Source organism: Salvelinus alpinus, chromosome 12 (assembly GCF_045679555.1).
Source record: "Salvelinus alpinus chromosome 12, SLU_Salpinus.1, whole genome shotgun sequence".
NCBI lineage: Eukaryota > Metazoa > Chordata > Actinopteri > Salmoniformes > Salmonidae > Salvelinus > Salvelinus alpinus.
Window position 1 is genome coordinate 20,857,182 of NC_092097.1, and position 23,087 is coordinate 20,880,268.

At 41.2% G+C, this 23,087-nt stretch overlaps 1 protein-coding gene across 2 annotated transcripts in view; it reads left to right on the forward strand.

Annotated features, from left to right (window-relative positions):
* The window catches only part of LOC139535670 (solute carrier family 2, facilitated glucose transporter member 1-like), a 60,679-nt gene that overhangs the window by 20,063 nt on the left and 17,529 nt on the right, over positions 1–23,087 (forward strand). Inside the window, exon 1 of one of the 2 annotated variants that reach the window (XM_071335340.1) lies at positions 20,112–20,469. The exons of the other annotated variant lie outside the window; for it this stretch is intronic. Within the exon in view, the coding sequence (XP_071191441.1) occupies positions 20,452–20,469 (18 nt within the window). The 5' untranslated portion in view covers positions 20,112–20,451. Of the gene's footprint in view, positions 1–20,111; positions 20,470–23,087 lie in introns of those variants that run through there. 2 annotated transcript variants of the gene reach the window in all.

Here is a 23,087-nt window from a genome sequence, read left to right on the forward strand (position 1 = left end):
ACGTTAAGGTTAGGAAAAGGGTTAGGGTTAGCGAAAATGCTCTCCTAAACTGCTATGAAAATCACTTTGTATCAGGAATGTTGTCTTTAGTAATGATTATGGTTAGATCATAAGGTGTGAAAGGTTATGAATGTTAGACTAGGAGCAACTTTACATTGTATTGAAAGATTGGAGTGGTGTGTATAATGCTCTTACTAGCCTTCAGTATTTTAGTTAGTACTACTGTAGTGTTTTTTATTGTGTAGTACAACATAACAAATATGTGTACATCTTTTATAGTAGTTGTTCTGTATAACTAACTACTATCATAATGGCTGAATGATGACATGGATATTCAGCTAGCGGGATATACGCTGCACCGGCAAGATAGAACAGCACACTCCGGTAAGACGAGGGGGGGGCGGTCTATGCATATTTGTAAACAACAGCTGGTGCACGAAATCTAAGGAAGTCTCTAGATTTTCCTAGCCTGAAGTAGAGTATATTGTGATAAATTGCAGGCCACACTACTTGCCTAGAGATTTCAGCTATACTTTTCGTGGCTGTTTATTTACCACCACAGACAGATGCTGGCACTAAGACCTCACTCAGTCAGCTGTATAAGGAAATAAGCAAACAGGAAACCACTCACCCAGAGGCGGCGCTCCTAGTGGCCGGAGACTTTAATGCAGGGAAACTTAAATGTGCAACCAGGGGAAACAAATTCTAGATCACCTGTATTCCACACAGAGATGCGTACAAAGCTCTCCCTCGCCCTCCATTTGGTAAATCCAACCACAACTCTAAACTCCTGATTCCTGCTAACAAGCAAAAATTAAAGAAGGAAGCACCAGTGACTCGGTCTATAAAAAGTGATCAGATGAAGCAGATGCTAAACTACAGGACTGTTTTGCTATCACAGACTGGAACATGTTCCGGGATTCTTCTGATGGCATTGAGGAGTACAGCACATCAGTCACTGGCTTTATCAATAAGTGCATCGAGGAAGTTGTCACCACAGTGACTGTACGTACATACCCCAACCAGAAGCCATGGATTACAGGCAACATTTGCACTGAGCTAAAGGGTAGAGCTGCCGCTTTCAAGGTGCGGGACTCTAACCCAGAAGCTTACAAGCAATCCTGCTATGCCCTGCGACGAACCATCAAACAGGCAAAGAGTCAATACAGGGCTAAGATTGAATCATACTACACCGGCTCCGACGCTCGTCGTATGTGGCAGGGCTTGCAAACTATTACAGACTACAAAGGGAAGCACAGCCGCGAGCTGCCCAGTGACACGAGCCTACCAGACGAGCTAAATCACTTCTATGCTCGCTTCGAGGCAAGCAACACGACTGTGTGATCACGCTTTCCGTAGCCGACGTGAGTAAGACCTTTAAACAGGTAAACATACACAAAGCTGCGGGGCCAGACAGATTACCAGGACGTGTGCTCCGGGCATGTGCTGACCAACTAGCAGGTGTCTTCACTGACATCTTCACTGACATGTCCCTGATTGAGTCTGTAATACCAACATGTTTCAAGCAGACCACCATAGTCCCTGTGCCCAAGAACACAAAGGCAACCTGCCTAAATGACTACAGACCCGTAGCACTCACGTCCATAGCCATGAAGTGCTTTGAAAGATTGGTAATGGCTCACATCAACATCATTATGCCAGAAACCCTAGACCCACTCCAATTTGCATACCGCCCAAACAGATCCACAGATGCACTCCACACTGCCTTTTCTCACCTGGACAAAAGGAACACTTATGTGAGAATGCTATTCATTGAGTACAGCTCAGCGTTCCTCACCATAGTACCCTCAAAGCTCATCACCAAGCTAAGGATCCTGGAACTAAACACTTCCCTCTGCAACTGGATCCTGGACTTCCTGACGGGCCGCCCCCAGGTGGTGAGGGTAGGTAGCAACACATCTGCCATGCTGATCCTCAACACTGGAGCTCCCCAGGGGTGCGTGCTCAGTCCCCTCCTGTACTTCCTGTTCACCCACGACTGCATGGCCAGGCACGACTCCAACACCATCATTAAGTTTTCAGACGACACAACAATAATAGGCCTGATCACCGACAATGAAGAGACAGCCTATAGGGAGGAGGTCAGAGACCTGGCCGGGTGGTGCCAGAATAACAACATATCCCTCAACGTAACCAAGACTAAGGAGATGATTGTGGACTACAGGAAAAGGAGGACCGAGCACGCACCCATTCTCATCGATGGGGCTGTAGTGGAGCAGGTTGAGAGCTTCAAGTTCCTTGGTGTACACATCAACAACAATCTAGAATGGTCCAAACACACCAAGACAGTCGTGAAGTGGGCACGACAAAGCCTATTCCCCCTCAGGAAACTAAAAAGATTTGGCATGGGTTCTGAGATCCTCAAAACGTTCTACAGCTGCAACATCGAGAGCATCCTGACTGGTTGCATCACTGCCTGGTACGGCAATTGCTCGGCCTCTGACCGCAAGGCACTATAGAGGGTAGTGTATACGGCCCAGTACATCACTGGGGTTAAGCTGCCTGCCATCCAGGACTTCTACACCAGGCGGTGTCGGAGGAAGGCCCTAAAAAATATCAAAGACCCCAGCCACTCCAGTCAGACTGTTCTCTCTACTACCGCATGGCAAGCGATACCGGAGTGCCAAGTCTAGGACAAAAAGGCTTCTCAACAGTTTTCACCCCCAAGCCATAAGACTCCTGAACAGGTAATCAAATGGCTACCCGGACTATTTTCATTGTGTGCCCCCCCCCAACCCAACCCCTTTTTTTACGCTGCTGCTACTCTCTGTTTATCATATATGCATAGACACTTTAACTATACATTCATGTACATACTACCTCAATTGGGCCGACCAACCAGTGCTCCCGTACATTGGCTAACCGGGCTATCTGCATTGTGTCCCGCCACCCACCAAACGCCAACTCCTCTTTTACGCTACTGCTACTCTCTGTTCATCATATATGCATAGTCACTTTAACCATATCTACACGTACATACTACCTCAATCAGCCTGACTAACCAGTGTCTGTATGTAGCCTCGCTACTGTATATAGCCTGTCTTTTAAATGTTGTTTTATTTCTTTACTTACCTATTGTTCACCTAATACCTTTTTTGCACTATTTGTTAGAGCCTGTAAGTAAGCATTTCACTATAAGGTCTACACCTGTTTTATGCGGCGCACGTGACAAATATACTTTTATTTGATTTGACTTGATGTCATTAGATTAGTGTGAATGGAAGTTCAGATGTAAATTGTAATAGTTCAGTAAATATTTTAGTATGATAGTCCTGCATTCTTGGATCCTCTTTCACTGCTTTATTATAAGGTCATTTAAACAGTCTGATCTGACATGATGAATTAATGCAAACAGACATTAGGTTGGGCCCATGGCTGTATGCAAAAACTCCACATCTCCAAAGAAATAATCCTCCAAATACAGTAGTGCTTTAGGAAGGCTAATGGTCTGACTTTGGACATGTGTAAGCCAAAGGCTCTTTCAATTATGTGTAGAAAATAAATAATCATAATTAAAGATATGTTGTGGTATGCTTGCTCAATGTCTTCTGTAATACCCTCAAACATTACAAAACTTTATGAATCTGTAATGCTGTAAAGCAAAGTTGGGACTTGGGGTCATTTCTCAAGGCATTTCAGGGTGTCAGTTCAGTGGTCAATTTATGTTTCTGATATCAATTGGCATAGCTAAGCTGACAAAATGTATAGGCAGCATTGAGGGACATATTTAAACACACATGCATTGTTTGGATATTTGTTTATTCCAAAGTCTGTCTTGACAAAGAAGGCCTTTGTTGACACACAAAGTAGTAGAGGTTTGCGAAATATGCATCTACCTTGTTCCACAAGTTTATTACGTTTTCCGGCAAGTTATTACATTAACCGGTTTTATTACATTAGAAATGTAAAAGTTATTACCATTGTTACATACCTGCTTCGTGTTTCACAATGTTGTTCATGGTTCATATCAGAACAGAGGAAGGAAATCATGGTAACAACTGCCACAAAAGAAGGAGTGAATTTGTTATCTGGGAGTTCACTGGGAGTTTACTGTAAATACTGTAAAGTGGTGAGGAGCATACGAGTCATGGGTTCAGGTGTGAAGCAAGCTTACGTAAAAATATCACGTTGTTTCGTGTTGTTCAGCAACCAATCAACACCTCTGATCCTGACAGAGTACCATGAGGAAGACGGCATTTCCTGTCTCAAATGAGAGAGCGGTGACAAGGAACAGGATCAGGTCTCTTACTTTATAATTCATTGCTTTGGCACTAAAACACCTTTTCATGGTGCTTTACGGCGCACAAGCTCTCCTTGATCTATTCTCATGGACTGCACTACATTATTACAAAAATACAGTCATACTTTTTTGTAGGTCAGATTCACTATCAGGCCTAATATACTGTAGAACTTAGATGTTAGTAGTCACGAAAACCATGTGATATCCATTACCTGCCAATGAGAAGTGGCAATTCCTTCAGTACAGTTCCACTTAAAGCTGGCTTTGTAATAGCATCTTAAAACTTCTTACGGCTGAAATCCCGCTAACGGGATCGATATGACAACAGCCAGTGAAAGTGCAGGGCGCCAAATTCAAACAACAGAAATCTCATAATTAAAATTCCTCAAACATACAAGTATTTTACACCATTTTAAAGATAAACTTGTTGTTAATCCCACCACAGTGTCCGATTTCAAAAATGCTTTACGACAAAAGCACACCAAACGATTATGTTAGGTCAGACCTAGTCACCAAAAAACACAGCCATTTTTCCAGCCAAAGAGAGGAGTCACAAAAAGCAGAAATAGAGATAAAATGAATCACTAACCTTTGATGATCTTCATCAGATGACACTCATAGGACTTCATGTTACACAATACATGTATGTTTTGTTCGATAAAGTTCATATCTATATCCAACAATCTCAGTTTATATTGGCGCGTTATGTTCAGTAATGTTTTGCTTCCAAAACATCCGGTGATTTTGCAGAGAGTCACATCAATTTACAGAAATACTCATAATAAACATTGATAAAAGATACAAGTGTTATGCATGGAATTATAGATCCACTTCTCCCTAATGCAACCGCTGTGTCAGATTCTTTTTAAACTTTACGGAAAAAGCACACCATGCAATAATCTGAGTATGGCGCTCAGACACAAAAACAAGCCATACAGATATCCACCATGTTGTGGAGTCAACAGAAGTCAGAAATAGCATTATAAATATTCACTTACCTTTGATGATCTTCATCATAATGCACTCCCAGGAATCCCAGTTCCACAATAAATGTTTGATTTGTTCGATAAAGTCCATCATTTATGTCCAAATACCTCCTTTTTGTTCGCGCGTTTAGTTCACAAATCCAAATTCTTGAGGCGCAAGCACTAGGTCCAGATGAAAAGTCAAAATGTTCCGTTAGAGTTCATAGAAACATGTCAAACGATGTATAGAATCAATCTTTAGGATGTTTTTAACATAAATCTTCAATAATGTTTCAACCGTAGAATTCCTTTGTCTTTAGAAATGCAATGGAACGCAGCTAACTCACGGGCGCGCGCTAGACTGAGCTCATGGCACTCTGCCAGACCTCTGGTTGAAACAGCTCTCATTCTCTCCCCCTTCACAGTAGAAGCCTCAAACAAGGTTCTAAAGACTGTTGAAGTGGAAGCCTTAGGAAGTGCAATCGTACCAAATTTACACTGTATCTTGGATAGGAAAAGAGTAGAACACCTACAAACCTCAGATTTCCCACTTCCTGGTTGGATTTTTTTCTCAGGTTTTTGCCTGCCATATGAGTTCTGTTATACTCACAGACATCATTCAAACAGTTTTAGAAACTTCCGAGTGTTTTCTTTCCAAATATACTAATAATATGCATATCTTAGCTTCTGGGCCTGAGTAGCAGGCAGTTTACTCTGGGCACCTTATTCATCCAAGCTACTCAATACTGCCCCCCAGCCATAAGAAGTTTTAACAAAGGGATGTCTTCAAAGCCCAGTTTCATCCTATAGAGGGATAACAATTGAATAATCCTTCATCATTCTAAGATAACTCAAATATACAACCATTGAGCTAATAATTGGGAAGATGACGTATTCAGCATCAGCTGCAAGATGGCTGGGAAAGGATTCTTGGAAGTTGGCCACAGTTTTAAACAGTTCAGAAGGCCAACAATCTCCATTGGTCCAGATTAACATGCCATGGCTTTAGCCTTAACAACAGAGGTCCAATTGTACGGTGCTGCTGGGAAGAGCATGGACTTAAGGCCAGCAAAACCATTTGAGAGGTGTGTTTTAATTTGTATGAAGCTGTGAAAACATAAAAACATTGTCAGCTGAGGCAGCGGTCACTGGGCAATAATCATTGATTACATTGACGAATACTGTACTAACCTATTTGAGCCATCTTCTACAACAGGCCTTACACTGATTTTGTAAAGCTCTCTCTGATGAAGTACAACTTCTGTTTTATCCTTGTCTGGGATGGTCTTGAATACTGTTGCAATGCCCAGATTGTAGGATGGGCTTCCAAACAGGAGCGGTCCAGTCTGGTTATCAGAAACACCTGTGACACATTCCTTGCTGAGAAAGGTTAGTGACTCACTACAGCAGTCTGCGTAATGAGGGGAGGCTCTTCTGTCTCTAGACATTGACCAAAAATCTGCTCAGCACAAGAACCACAACTGCTGTCCTGCATAGGAGGTTGTGAATAGGGATGTGACAAATGTACATCTTTTCTTGATGTTTAAACTGACATTTATTGTTATTGTTTTTCATTAAAACGATAAGGAAAAAAACATAAAACACCACGTCAATTTACAATGCAGAATAATGGCTCTATTACTTATGTATGACCGCTCGGGCCAGGCAATGAATTTATATCTACAGCAACCCTTTACAGACATAGAACGCAGCTACAGTAACATGTCGATAGTGACAATTGATAACTTTGCAATTAAAAACTTTTCAGACAATTAAAAACAGTGCCACATCAGGTCTGTACAGAGCCGGCGGCAGAGTGAATCTGTTTGACGGTCCTTTGATATCCATCGGCGGGCACGTTTTTTCAAGGAACCTCCTATGTGTGCACGCGCTTTAATGAGCGTTATAGTAAAGTTTCTCATTTGTTGTTGTCCTTTGAGCTTTCCTTTGATTTGCGCTATGTTGTTGTTTCTGAGGTTGCTTAGTGGCGGATATGTTTTGTCAAAGTGGGCATGGTGTTACTGGACATGTCGCTCTAAATTTGCTCATTTAACAATTGACTGCCATCTGGCAAATAAGACAAAGTGAGCTAGTCCCATCATGCAGTACAAAAAAATACTTGTCTGTCCATTTCTCACCGTAGCTACGTTAGCTAGCGGCATTTCCCCGCCGCCATCTTCCTGATTTTCCTGGTTCTCGTTGGTTGTTCGTTCATAGCTGTCACGTTGTTCTCCAGCTCCAGCACTCATTGTCAACAGATTTATGTTTCTTTTTGTCACGGCTGTTGAAGGAGGAGGACCAAGGTGCACCGTGGTGAGCGTACATTTTATTTTATTATAAAACATGACGCCAACAAAACAACAAACGAGAAAACAACCGTGAAGCTAAAGGCTATAGTGCCAATAAACAAAGACAACTTCCCACAAAGACAGGTGGAAAAAGGGCTACCTAAGTATGGTTCTCAATCAGAGACAACGATAGACAGCTGTCCCTGATTGAGAACCCTACCCAAAACATAGAAATACAAATAATAGAATATAGAATACCCACCCCAACTCACACCCCGACCAAACCAAAATAGAGACATAAACAGGATCTCTAAGGACAGGGCGTGACACTTTTTTACAATAAATGGATCCATGTCGACCAGACTGCAAAATTAGCTAGTGGCAAATGGATATGTGTATGTCGCTGTAGCTGAGCAGTTGCGTTCTATTTCGGGTAACGTTCTATTTCGTCCTTTCTGTTCAACAGCTGCGCTATACTGCCATATATCTGTTGTCCATGGAACAGTAGATATATTCAATGAAGTGATGCAGGCTGTCACGCCCTGGCCTTAGTATTCTTTGTTTTCTTTATTATTTTAGTTAGGTCAGGGTGTGACATGGGAAGTTTGTGTGTTTTGTCTAGTTTAGGGTGTGTGTATTGTTTAGGGGGTGTTGTATAGTGTATGGGGTTGTGTTCAGGAGAGAGTCCTAGGAAAGTCTATGGTTGCCTGGTTTGGTTCTCAATCAGAGACAGCTGGTTATTGTTGTCTCTGATTGGGAGCCATATTTAAGGCAGCCATAGGCTTTAGGTGATTGTGGGAGATTGTCTATGTTGAACGTAAGTAGCTTGTGTGTGCACTTTCGTTTGTAGCTTCACGGTTGTTTGTTGTTTTGTATAGTTTGTATAAGTGTTTTGTTCCGTGTTCATCTTCGTCGGAAAATAAAAGAAGATGTATTCATATCACGCTGCGCCTTGGTCCATTCATTCACCTCAAGACGACCGTGACACAGGCCTGCATTCAACACATTGAATTGAAATTGTATTATTGTTATGTATTATAAATGGAAAATAGGAAAATCACTGCGAGCTGCAAATTAAGGGCTCGCAAAAACTGTAATTTTTATTCAGACATTTGGAACAACACAAATAAATAATCATAACATTTAAAACTATAAAAATATATACCAAAATAAGACTCAGAAATATTAAAAAGAAGTAACAAAGACTAATAGAAACAAATTTGTGTTTATTTGGCACTCGAGCATCAATACATTACCCATCCCCCAAACACTGTCAACCAAGAGTCAAGACTAAACCAATTCACCTTGGTGGTGTGCAGACTGGTTTTATATTATTCTTAACGATTTCACACAAACCAGAGAAAAATGCAACAATATGTCTGTGAAACTATATATTTACGGTATTATGAATGAATTGTGGTTTATTTGGTAGCATTTCGTAGTGTGACTGGTTTTACTAATTGCATTAGTACCGTACAAAGTTAAAGGTGCGCTATTTGATAGATTCCCCGCTCCCCCTACTTAGGGCTTCTAGTGGGGAGACCTGAGGTCAACCTCCGCCCGCCCTCTCTCCATCTAGTACTTCTGAGTGGGAGACCTTCCCAGGCAGTAGCCTGCCTAGCTCACGAACTGTAATCAGGGCACCCACTCCGACAAGGTTAATTGACCCACAGTCCCACACGGTGACATGATATCATTGACGTGACGTGCAAATGTCACCATTCCATTGTTGGTGCAGGCACCCCGTGTCGCCACCGGCAAGATACCGCCCTGGGCGGCTGCCCATTTCGCCTATACCTAAATCCGCCACTGGCTCACAGGCCGCATGCAACCAGAGGGCTGTGCAATGATTACCACTGCTTTAGGCCAATGCAACAGTAGGCCTATAACTTCCATCATCAACTAAGTAAAATACATAGGCCTAAAGCCGACAAATAAAAGCAGTAGAAAAATCCTGATGAAAATTCTGGTTCTTTCAATCACATTAATCTCTCTACTCCACATGTCTTCCTCCCTTTCTATCTGTCTTGAGTTGAGCTATTGCTAGTGAAGTGCAACATTGTATTAAATCATCAACTGGATCCGGGAAAGCTGTCACTAGCGAACTTGCAACAGTGTACCCTGCGCCAGTGAGCTAGGGACAGACAGCTGTTTTTTTGTTACATTTCCACTGGATATATGGGATAATCAGATCATGACAGTTTACACTTTCACACTGAGGCTTGGCGATTATAGAATAAGCCTACTGAGGACCTATCGTTTGCAATGGATGATTTAAAAAAAAAAAACAGACTTCATTTACAATGTGTGAGGTGAAGAAAAAATGTCTGACAAACTCAGATTATTAGTGGTGGACATGGTGAGTTATGACAATCAGAAATCACACGGCCAAATGGGCACATTCCTACATTTGCATGCAGCAGGTCAGGTGGGGCTACGTCTATACGTACTCAGGCGTGCACGCTCCCTTTACGTTATCAGGACATAGAAATCAGACACATACTCATTTCTCAAGGAGCACTCCAATCAAAATACAATACAAATATTGACAAAACTCATAATGGTTGTGAAATAAACCAAAACCAGAGATCTGTATATAATGACGAGATGCTCATGTCCCCGCCCGAACAATGTGAATCGTTGTCCCAAAGGCAGGAACTGTTATGAATTTTGTATTGTTAATTTGTTGTCTTCTGTATTTAAACGGTCAAATAAATGATCAATATTTCAATATTTAATTTGGAAAGGCACAGAGGTACGGTTCCTGCCCGCCCATAATGCCGGCCCTGGGTCTGTACCTTTTCAGACAGTAGAATTCTTCTCCGGTGTAAAATGTTTGTATTTTTTCCCTGACAACAATAAACATCGCTATGTTATGGTAGCTAGAGTTGAAGTCGGAAGTTTACATACACCTTAGCCAAATACATCTAAACACCATCTTTCACAATTCCTGACATTTCATTTGAGTAAAAATTCCCTGTCTTAGGTCAGTTAGGATCACCACTTCATTTTAAGAATGTGAAATGTCAGAATAATAGTAGAGAGAATGATTGATTTCAGCTTTTATTTCTTTCATCACATTCCCAGTGGGTCAGAAGTTTACATACACTCAATTAGTATTTGGTAGCATTGCCTTTAAATTGTTTAACTTTAGTCAAACGTGGTGGGTAGCCTTCCACAAGCTTCCCACAATAAGTTGGGTGAATTTTGGCCCATTCCTCCTGACAGAGCTGGTGTAACTGAGTCAGGTTTGTAGGCCTCCTTGCTCGCACAAACTTTTTCAGTTCTGCCCACAAATTTTTTATAGGATTGAGGTCAGGGCTTTGTGATGGCCACTTCAATAACTTGACTTTGTTGTCCTTAAGCCATTTTGCCACAACATTGGAAGTATACTTGGGGTCATTGTCCATTTGGAAGACCCATTTGCGACCAAGCTTTAACTTCCTGACTGATGTCTTGAGATGTTGCTTCAATATATCCACATAATTTTCCTGCCTCATGATGCCATCTATTTTGTGAAGTGCACCAGTCCCTCCTGCAGCAAAGAACCCCCACAACATGATGCTGCCACCCCCGTGCTTCACGGTTGGGATGGTGTTCTTCGGCTTGCAAGCCTTCCCCTTTTTCCTCCGAACATAACGATGGTCCATTATTGTTTCATCAGACCAGAGGACATTTCTCAAAAAAGTACGATCTTTGTCCACATGTGCAGTTGCAAACTGTAATCTGGCTTTTTTTATGGCGGTTGTGGAGCAGTGGCTTCTTCCTTGTGTCGTGGAAAATTGCAAGATTATGTTATAATGCTTGTATTGCATTATAATGGTTGCTTTATTCAACAGAATAGAGTATTGTGTGTGTGTTCTACTGAGGATGGGCCTCTATGAGATAGCACTGACAGAGGAGATTTACGATGTCTTTGGGTGATAAAACCTAAAGAGCATTTCAGATAACATGAACTAATGGTTCTGTTCTATGCCGTATCAGGGAGAGATGGTTCCCTATTGGAGTGAGGGGGCCAGACACTGGTCTTTACAATGAGAACTATTGACACAGCGGTAACTGTCTGCTATGTTTTATAGATATCTTTCATACAAATCTTAATTTTTGTGAACTGTTCCTAAGATCTGTGGTTCGTCAGTGTAAGTTGAGAGGGGTGTATCTTGGCTATAAAAGAGTACCACTTTTCTGGTGGTACTTCTCAACGGTTCATTAGAAATAGTGAATTGTTGAAAGTCAAATGCTATTGCAAAGCTTATTATTATTAAAGATGTAGTTTAAGTGTAACTGACTGGTGTGTAGTTTGTAACTCTCCTCATTTGGTAATGCAGAAATATGCCACCACACTTGCTGAGCGGCCTTTCAGGTTATGTCGATATAGGACTCGTTTTACTGTGGATATAGATACTTTTGTACCTGTTTCCTCTAGCATCTTCACAAGGTCCTTTGCTGTTGTTCTGGGATTGATTTGCACCTTTCACACCAAAGTACATTCACCTCTAGGAGACAGAACATGTGTCCTTCCTGAGCAGTATGATGGATGCGTGGTCCCATGGTGTTTAAACTTGTGTACTATTGTTTGTACAGATTAACGTGGTACCTTCAGGCGTTTTGGAAATTGCTCCCAATGATGAACCAGACTTGTGGAGGTCTACACTTGTTTTTCTGAGGTCTTGGCTGATTTCTTTAGATTTTCCCATGATGTCAAGCAAAGATCCCCTGAGTTTGAAGGTAGGCCCTGAAATACATCCACAGGTACACCTCCAATTTACTCAAATTATGTAAATTAGCATATCAGAAGCTTCTAAAGCCATGACATCATTTTCTGGAATTTTCCAAGCTGTTTAACGGCACAGTCAACTTAGTGTATGTAAACTTCTGACCCACTGGAATTGTGATACAGTGAAATAATCTGTCTGTAAACAATTGTTGGAAGAATTACTTGTGTCATGCACAAATTAGATGTCCTAACCGACTTGCCAAAACTATAGTTTGTTAACAAGAATTGTGTGGAGTGGTTGAAAAATTTGTTTTAATGACTCCAACCTAAGTGTATGTAAACTTCCAACTTCAACTGTAGATGTGTTTTATTTATATTAAATGTCTTGCTAAATCACGGTATATAACAAAAGTTAAAGTACTTATTTAGGAGATTTGTCTTCATGCAAGCACCAGGCAAGCATACTGCGCGCAGCAACTCGAGATTACTTGATTGACAGTTGTGGTTGCCTAGTGATAGATTTAAGTCCCGCTTCAGAGGCGGCATTTCTTACTTAATTAGGGCTAGGGGTCCCGCTAGCGGGACAACTTCCGGTGAAACTGGAGAGCACCCAATTCAAATAAATAATCATAAATATTTTGGATTTTAAACATTTATGTACATATAAGTGTTTTATATCGGCTGAAAGCTTAAATTCTTGTTAATCTAACTGCACTGTCTGATTTACAGTAGCTATTACAGCGAAAACATGCCATGCGATTGTTTGAGGACGGCGCCACACATAAAAATATTTTTCCACCGGCACAGGTTTCATACATTCACATATAACGGTAAAATATTCACTTACTTTTTGAAAATGTTCCTCTGATTTATCATCCAAAGGGGCCTAGCTATAACATGTAGTATCGTTGTGTTAGATAAAATCCTTCTTTATATCCCAAAAAGTCTGTTTAGTTGGCGCCATCAATTTCAATAATCCACTCCTTCAACTTGCAGAGAAAGGAATCCGAAAATCTACCCCTTTGTTTCAACAAGTCAAAATACGTTTCTATTTACTCCTCAGATACCCTAAAATGTAATCAAACTATAACATTTATTTCGGAAAGAAGTATGTTCAATAGGAAACCGATTTTAGCAGGTGCGTAATGTTTTCATGGCGCACGCGAACACGAATTTCCAAGACTGTGTCCCTCTACTAAAACTGTTATTTCTTATTCGTTTTTTAAGTTACAAGCCTGAAACCTTGAACATAGACTGCTGACACCCTGTGGAAGCCATATGAATTGCATCCAGGAAGTGCCTTTCTAAGAGGATGGTCTCTCTCAAAAAAAGAATTCAGGTTGGTTTTTCTTTGGATTTCCTCCTACCATATCTATTGTGTTATATTCTCCTACATTATTTTAACATTTCAACAAACTTCAAAGTGTTTTCTTTCCAATGGTACCAATTATTTGCATATCCTGGCATCAGGGCCTGAGCTACAGGCAGTTTACTTTGGGCACATCTTTCAGGCAGGAAGTGGAGAAAAAAGGGACCTAGGTTTAAATTAAGTGATAATGGAGAAGAGAAGCCGGTGTTTTGAGGATACATTTGCACGGGTGTTATTAGGTCCGAGACAAAGTCGAGGCAAAACCGTTTTGCTTTCAATGTCATTATTTTATGTACAATTAATTTGTTCTCACATTTAGAAATGATTTGCTTGCATTATTTTGTAATGCTATCAATACTTTTAAGTTTATGTTTTGCTTTCAATATCTTTTGTTTGCCATACTAAGAATTTTGTTCTTGAGTTCAGAAGTGTTGCTTGATATTATTGGCACAAAGGTAACCATATAATAACACTATTACTCTATTAAAGGTGTTTAAAGCGGCAATCCTTAATTGAAACACAAAGTGAACTCCCCGCCACAGTTTCAGTAAAAAGCTGAGGGATGGGACTGGGGAAAAGCAACCACTCTGAAATCCATAGACTACGCTATGGATGCAAGGACTGACCATCCATGATATCAAAATGATAGTTTTAACAATGTTTTTAGGCTATAGTGTGGTTGTTTACATTTACTTCATTTACAAACATTGGGAGTAAAACAAGCTTATATTTTGGGTTCTGATGGGGTACGACAGTTGAACTAAGCTCATGGAAATAAATACGTTATATTTCTCACGAATCAATGGGTACATATCATTAATTTATACGTTCAAAACTGGATGTATTGTAACAACTAAGAAGTGCCCCTTCAACAGGCAGTGACCTTCATACAGCAGAACTATGTCGCCATTTGAACGTGATCCATTAACCTGCCCCTCCAAAAATTATTCTGTCCACTTTTCATCGAATGTCCCACAATATCTCTCCCTTGTCCCGCAGTTTTTTTTTTTTAGATGTGGTCACCCTACAGTAATTCCACCGGTGGAAACATTGCTGAAACATGTTAACACCATCTTTGAACATGTAAGGAGAATAACATTATTTCAACCCCACATGTGAATTTGCCATTCCACATATGTGAAAAAGTGAGATTTTCACAGTTGGAGTGTCCTTACATATGAAACTGCAAATTAAATTTTCTCATGTGATTGTTTTTTATATGTGCACTTGCAATTCCACATGTGAAAAACAATCACATGTAAAAAATCTAAAAGTGTGGAATTGCAAGTTCACATACGAAAAACAATCAGATGTGGGAGTTTTTCACATATGAAACAGCAAATGTGATTTTCACATGTGAATGTACTTGCAATGTTTTTCATGTGCAATTCACATGTGAGGTGAAAACATGTTATTCTCCTCACATGTGAAAAGGTGGTGTTAACATGGGAACTCTACATTTAATACATGTGAAAATATGGTTTCATGCGTGAAATTTAAGATCAACACCATGTGAAAACATATATTTTTGGAAGGGCAGACAGGAACATACAGTGAGGAGGACGATCATTGACAGGCATGGCTTTGGCGATGGTGCCAGCTGGCCAAGTCCATTCAAAAAAAGTTGGATGGCAGGTCAGCCAGTGGCCTTGGCCCACCAAACATGACATTACTGAGCCAAAGAAGCCCATTCATCTATAGACTAGGCCTGTTATTATTCCATTGGTGACATAAAACAATGTCTAATATAAGGTCTATAGTCTTCTAAAAGGGTCCTGTGTCTCCTACTACAGTCTCACGCTCGTGGGTTTCTCTACTCTCACTTATGAACACCACAGTTTGTTCGCTTGCAGCAGACTTCCAAGTGTTCTTTTGAGAAAAGGACATCCACGGGTTAAAATCAGAATACGCAGCCACAGAGAAATAATGAGTTAAAGTTCCCCACAGAAACAGGGTTAACGGGCGCAGACAGCCACCCAGGCAGTGGGAGGAAATTAAGGCATCACTGACGTAGAGCATTGTGGCTACATAATGAAAGAAGGCATTTGAAGTGTATCTCAGATAGGCCCAAGCCCAAGCTTCTGCATGTCTCCAGAGAGTGTCAGCCTGCTCAGTTGGAGGAAAAGCCCCAGCAAAGATGCAAGGCACGCTTCTTGTTCTTTGTCTTTCATGGATCAATCTTGTAAGATGCTTTCTATTGTCGCATTTCCGCTGATACAAATCCTTGAAATTCGTCATCCCGGTATGAATCAAAACCAGCTCTCAGTAGCCCTCCTCCTACTCCCTTAGGAAAACAATGAGTATAGCAGAAAGATACGCCCATCTGCATGTGTTCCACTTCAATTGAAAACATAAAAAGATTCCATTCCAGTCAATGAATAAAGGTGAGATGTTACAATAAGTGTAGATGGGTCTTTCAAAAGGACATGGACTAGACATGGAAAGAGAAGGCAGATACTTGAAGGTTCTGGACATTGGAGAATGTGTGGCCTTACTTTTTGACAGCCACACATTGTGTGACTGCTGCTTCAGATAACTGATAGGTTCATTCTTATCAACTGCTCATGTGCACATGGCCTTGTTTAAAATTAGAGCATGGGGATGGATGACCATGACTCACCTTCCAGGACTTTCCCTTGGATTAGGTCCAAAATGTGGTTGGAGTTTTTTTAATGTGAAGTTTAACCACATTCTAAGCCTCATTGTTTTTAAGATAATAGTGATGGAATAGGCTTCAGCTTAATCGGAGCATTGGGCAATGACGAGAGGGCCATTTAAAGAACACAATGAGAACATCTCTGACAAGAGCAACTATTGAGCAATGCATTATTGAGACAACGAGGCTGGTGAATGAGGCTCAGGAGTATATGCATGAGCCCACGTGTAAGAAGTGACGCTGGAGAGGAGAAGCAGGTACGGGGAGTCAAACATTTAATAGGGAACGGACATAGAACAAGACAGGAACAGCGTCAGAACACGGGTAACACAGACATATGACAATTAATCCCGAAGCAGGGAACAGAGCTTGGGAACAGACAGATATAGGGAAGGTAATGGCACAAGTAATTGAGTCCAATGATCGCTGATGCGCGTGAAGGAAGAAGGCAGGTGTGCGTACTGATGGTGGCTTGAGTGAGTAATGCTGGGGATCCTGGCACTCGGAGGAAGAGCAGGAGCAGGCGTGACACCACGTATCTTATGGCCTAGTAATAAATGGAGTAATTGGCTTTTGCTCATCTGTAAATTTGCCCTGCAGCTTTGTGTTCAGAGGTAAAGCAAAGCTATAAGCCCCGAAAACCTATGGAAGAGGTGGGGGGCCAACTAAGCTATGAGTCAGGTCATGAGTTTACACATTCTTACTGCAGGTAACATGTTGAATATTTAAATAGGAACCTAACCTGGGCAAATAATGTTTTCACTGTGAGTAATTGTAATGTGTTACCATAGTCTGCCATGTTATTATAATGTATCCCATTCTGTAATTTGCTTCCATTTCAGAGGACAATGTGACCCTCTCATGACTGGCATCCTTGGCTTTTGATTTAGCGCACAATACAGGACCTTTCATAGTATCCACCCCCTCTTTGTTTAAAGCCATGTCTGTTATTGTTTTTAATAGATTTCAAAGGAAATTCTTAAAAGACAAAAAAAAAACAGTTCCTAAATCTGTCAGTCTTTCCCAGTCTCCCTTCCTTTTCCCATTCTGCTCTCTTGGCTATTTTATTTCTATTTAAATGACAGGACGCCTCCCCGCCATCTCAAACAAAAGATTGGTGCATTGTGTGTGTTGTAATGAAGTGACTCTACACCTTTTCCCTCCTCCCCTCATCCTGTATCTGAGTGCTGAGGACCACGAGTCTCAGAGGATCAGAGAGGAAACACACTTCGACGTCTCAATGCTTCTTTACATGGTCAACTGTACTCTAACATGACCTGAACACTAGCCTACTCAATGCAGAACTTTTCAGGTCAGAAATTGTTGCTAGCCTCATGTCAATTAGACATGACCCAGTCTCTTCACACAACCGCTGTGGAGCTCCATGAATATGGAAAGCGAGACTACTAGACATTACATTGTCTGTTTGATTCAAGATTAGTGATTTTTTTTAAATGTATTCATTTTACATAGTAAATTGACTAAGGACACATTATCTGCCAGGTCAATCAGTAATTGGTAAGACTATGCAAATAAATTAAACAGCAACAAGCAAAAATCAGGTGTTCTAGCACTGCATTATAACTCCTGAACGTGTATAACACCTTTTGACAATCTTTGATGATCTGTTAATTCCTCAGCCTTGACATTCCTACAACATTCCTTGGTAAATAAGCTTGTGATTTTGCATCACAAGGTTATGTCAGAAAATAACTTGGCTATTTTTAGTGTCACCAGTGGAACTAGTTTTGAGTGACCATTTTTTTATTTCACAAATCAAAACTTAGATTGTTACATAAAACCCTCACAAACTTTTACAGATGCACAATTGAGAGCATCTGCCTGGTATGGAAACTTCACCGCCCACAACGAGAGGGCTCTCCAGAGGGTGGTGCGGTCTGCACAGCGCATCACTGGGGGCAAACTACCTGCCCTCCAGGACACCCTACAGCACCCGATGTCACTGGAAGGCCAAAAAGATCATCAAGGACAACAACCACCCGAGCCACTACCTGTTCACCCCGCTATCATCCAGAAGGCGAGGTGCATCAAAGCTGGGACCGAGAGACTGAAACACAGCTTCTATCTCAAGGTCATCAGACTGTTAAAATAGCCATCACGAGCACAGAGAGGCTGCTGCCTACATACAGACTTGAAATCATTGGCCACTTTAATAAATGGAACAGTAGTCACTTTAATATATATATTTTATTTAACTACGCAAGTCAGTTAAGAACAATATTTTCAATGACAGCCTAGGAACAGTGGGTTAACTGCCTTGTTCAGGGACAGAACGACAGAGTTTTACCTTGTCAGCTCGGGGATTCGATCTTGCAACCTTTCGGTTACTAGTTCAACGCTCTAACCACTAGGCTATCTGCCGCCCCTAATGTTTACATATCTTGCATTACTCATCTCATGTGTATATACTGTATTATATTCTATACTATCTATTGCATCTTAGCCTATGCCGCTATGAAATTGCTCACCCATATATTTATATATTATTTTTCTATTCCTTTACTTAGATTTGTGTGTATTAGGTATTTGTTGTGAAATTGTTAGATATTACTTGTTAGATATTACTGCACTGTCGGAACTAGAAACACAAGCATTTCGCTACACTCACAATAACATCTGCTAAACACGTGTACTGTATGTGACCAATAACATTTGATTTGATTTGAGATTGCCTCATGATTATTCAGACATGACAGACCCCCAGAATATGTGAAATACCATGTTGGTCTTCCTCCACCTCTGTACCTCAGCCTGTTGCTTTAGGCCAGGTCGGTCCAAATGGCATACTCACCGGCCTTTGTCTCTGTAGTTGCCTGTTTTTGTTTTTTCAAGGTTTCAAAGGGAATAGATGAAACTAAAAGGGAACACATTTCTTCCATTTCTATAATTTTTTCTCCTGTTCCCGTCTCTTTCATTTCCACTGTATAAACACATGCATTTTCCTTTCTGTTCTCAAGATTATTTTTGTAATTTTTTGCATGCACTCAGACCGGACACTTCCCAGCCATCTGAAACAAAAGGTATTACGCAGTTTCATTTATTCACATGAAAATATTTGTTTTTACACGCCTCTAATAACAAACATCTCCATCACAATATGGTTTTGAATAGAGGGCACCCATGTCACATCACCAGCGTTGGTCAAAGATCAGATGTTGGATGTTTGAAACATTGTTTATGAAGGACTGAACACACAGGGATACAGCAAGATGCTGAGAAACAAAGGATGACTGACTGGATGCTTTTTGTGTGTGCCTAATAATCAGGGCTGTCCTTCAAAGTTATCATTAGAAGGCCTGGGCTACCTGTTCTCTGTTAGTATTGGGATAAAGTACTGAGAGCAATTATTAAGTACGGAGATGCTATCCTTATAGTAGGCGAGATCACGTTAGCCTATAAATAGCCTACTTGGGGGTTGCAAATTAGATGAAAAGGTGGCGCATCATCCACTCTCAGTGTCATTTCACGCCATGAACTAAAACTATCAGCAATGGTGGGTAAATTTGCGCCCCCTTGATGCATGCGTCGGACCAGTATAATAATAACCATGTTATTACATGGCTCGCGCCTCCACCAAATTGTAATAACACCAGAAAATGTATCAGTGTTAAGGAGGATGTGCTTAACACAACTACCTACCCTATTTCTTCAACACAACGACGTGACAATATTCGGAATTAATGTCGGAACCTCGTGAAAGCGGTGCACGTTTAAACCAATAGAAGTTCAGAGATAGAAACCTGCCTCCTACACACCTTCATGGGCCGAACTAAACTCTTGCGTCAGCCAATCACTGTAGTCGGACTAGAGGACATATATTCACGGTCTTATTTCCCTAAAGAGCAGTCTGTAGGCTACTCGAAGAACGAACTACTTCAAAAACCCAAGAAAACTTTGGGACATAATTAATCTGAAGTTTTGAGCTCATTGCAGAAATAACACAGGGGGAATAAACAAGATGAACTGAAGTCATTTTGGAAACAAAGAATTACTCTGAAAATAAAGAAGCTACTATTTTTTATGACATTGTATCAGTCATATTTTTTTAAACGGGAATCTGTTAAAATGAGACACGTCATCTGAGCCAAAAGAAGACCCGCGGACGTTACCCAAACTAAGTCTTTAAAGTCTTTAAAGATTGCCAGCAATAATATCGACAAGCCACGCTGCGGCGATGGATTCAGGCGGCAAGGTAATTGTGACTCTTAAGTGAGGCTAACGACTAGTTAGAAGCATTCTTAGAAACCAATATACAAAACGGTGTGTTTGTGTGTCTGTCTGTGGCTCTGAGAGAGAGAGAGAGAGAGAGAGAGAGAGAGAAAGGGACAAGCTAGCTTGTCTGAAAAACTGGTTGGGTTAGCTTGTTAATGTCAATGGGTTCAGAATGGTAAGACTTTTTTTTCAAGAAGTTACACTGGCTAACTCACCATTTCATTGTTTCATTCAATTGAAATGTAAACCATGTGCGCTGTGCTGCTCACCAGCATATTTGGACGCAGTGGGATATCCGGCTGCTGGGGAAATGAAGCATGCGCGACAGCATCAAATCGTATCGTGGGGGTATGCCTACGTGTGTGGCCCCTAATTTGCTATTCATAATCCCTTTTTAAAGATGATAAAATACCTGTATCCTGGCTAATAAACCTGCATCCCCCTCTGTTGACATCATGCCTGTATCATGTAAGCATGATGCCATTACTCACAGGAAGGCAGCACATTAAAGTCTAGATTGAGATCATCTGTTTTATCACAGTATATGAGGTCTTCACTTATTAAATTTTTTATTTGTCCAATGTAACATTTGCTCATCGTTGGTTTACAGTAGTAAAAGGAAGAGACGTGACTCATCTGGTCTCTGATATGGCTGACTCTTACCGCTGATCCTGTGTGGTTAGGTAACCCCCTAACAACTTCAAAGTCCCTCCCAGTTCTCGCTTACAGTTTACTTTTGGTTGACATGGTGAACATGTAAATTGTTATTTTTCTGTATCCCCTTTTTTGGTTTGGAAGAGCTGTGTGATTTCCTGGCACTCAGCTGGAAAGCTATGTCATGGACGTGATGGGAATGGTCCTGTTCTGTTCCCACAGACACCAGGACTGCAGATGGCCAGGGGCGGTCCGAACAGGGGAATACTCACAGTAGGAAAACACCAGGGGGTCAAAGCCATAATTCCCATTAGGCTAATGTTTTGCTTTCGACAGGCAGCTTGAGCTTTGAGCGTGCGTCCATGCTAATACCGCGCTGAGCGTGTTATTAATCAGCATCTCGTGGTTGGGATTTTCATACCGGGCTGGTTTTATGATCTTTGGGTGTGTGCAGCAGGGCAAGGAAGGTGCAGTCAGCGTGTAGGTGGAACCAGGTATTGGTGACCCAGGGTGTGGTTGAAAATTAACAGCCAAAAAGGCATCAAGCTGTCACCAGCCATGGTTCAATCATTCTGGCCCATCTGTCTGTACCTTTTGATCTCACTTTGATACACCTGTTCAGATAGACACCTCTCCTGTTTGACTGCTCACCTAGTGGCTGTTTAACTTCCTCTCTCCAAATAACAATACCGTCTAACATCTTTGTTCCCTTTATAGACTAGATAACAAGCATTCAACTAATAGGGCTTTTCCCCTCCGGCGCAAAGCATAACAATCAAAACATGACTGAATTCATGGGCAGTTAGGGCACAAATTGTGAGTCCTTTCAAAGCTCGACTCTAAACAATAGGCTTTGTTTTTAGTTCAGTGGAGGCCTCTTTTTTTCTTGGGTAAGAAACAAGGTAATTGGGGTCAAGCATACAGTTGACCTGGTCTGTGTTGACTGGAATAACTCTCTAAGAAACAGTTACATTTTTGGCAGAGCTGACAGTTTAGGCTTTTGATTAAGCCCAAAGCCGGCATTCAGTTCCTTCCTTCTAAAAGCTTAATTCCACTCAATCTACTGCCTTCCTTCAAGACGGTCCACTAGCTGTATTTCCCTCTGCATGACTGCCCTTTCAGAATGCCCTTTAATGTATGTGTCAGTCTGTTTGTTCTAATGAGGCCTAATGACTCTTTTCTATAAAATATGGGATTAAGAGATCTGGGAATGCTGTAATTGAAACTGGCACAAACGTAGAGCCTAATTAGTTTCCTAGAAGAAGTGGAAGGCATTGTACACACTGTACTGACCTCTCTGCTAATTGCTATTAATGTGAAGGAGAGTTTGGTTATATCTGTAAGGCCCATTCTCTTGTTCTCCTGAGAGCTGTACTGTATCTGAGATTGTGTTAGGTTTGAACCAACTCTTGCACCAGGATCAGTGGGAAATGAGATGGATCTTAAATACACACGTATGTCTAGTATCAGACAGTCTGACAACAGTCTGTCTGCATGCCTACCACCCAGTCTATCCATTGACCTCAATGTATGTTTAACACCATTACCCAAGCCCAGCTCAGTTAATCCCTACCATTGTGTTGCTGAGTTGTCATAGTGCTTCAGCAAATGTACATTATCCTAGGGGCATTGGAAGACACAATGTAAGTAACATAAGTTACGTCCCTCTTACCTCCCCGAATGGCTCTGCTGATCCCACAGCTATTGCATGCAGTAATCATGGGTCTATGAACCAGAGTTATACTGTTAGCAATGAGGCGATGTGCCTTAGTAGGAAGACCACTGTGTGCAGCTCACCCTGCACTAACATAAATAACATGAGCATGTCTGCCTCTGCTAAGCTTCCCAGTAAATCAATGAAAACAATCAAGTCTCCCAGAAAGTGCTAAAAATAGCCCACGTTAACATATGTTGTTTAAGAACAAGGTTCAGGAAATCAATCAT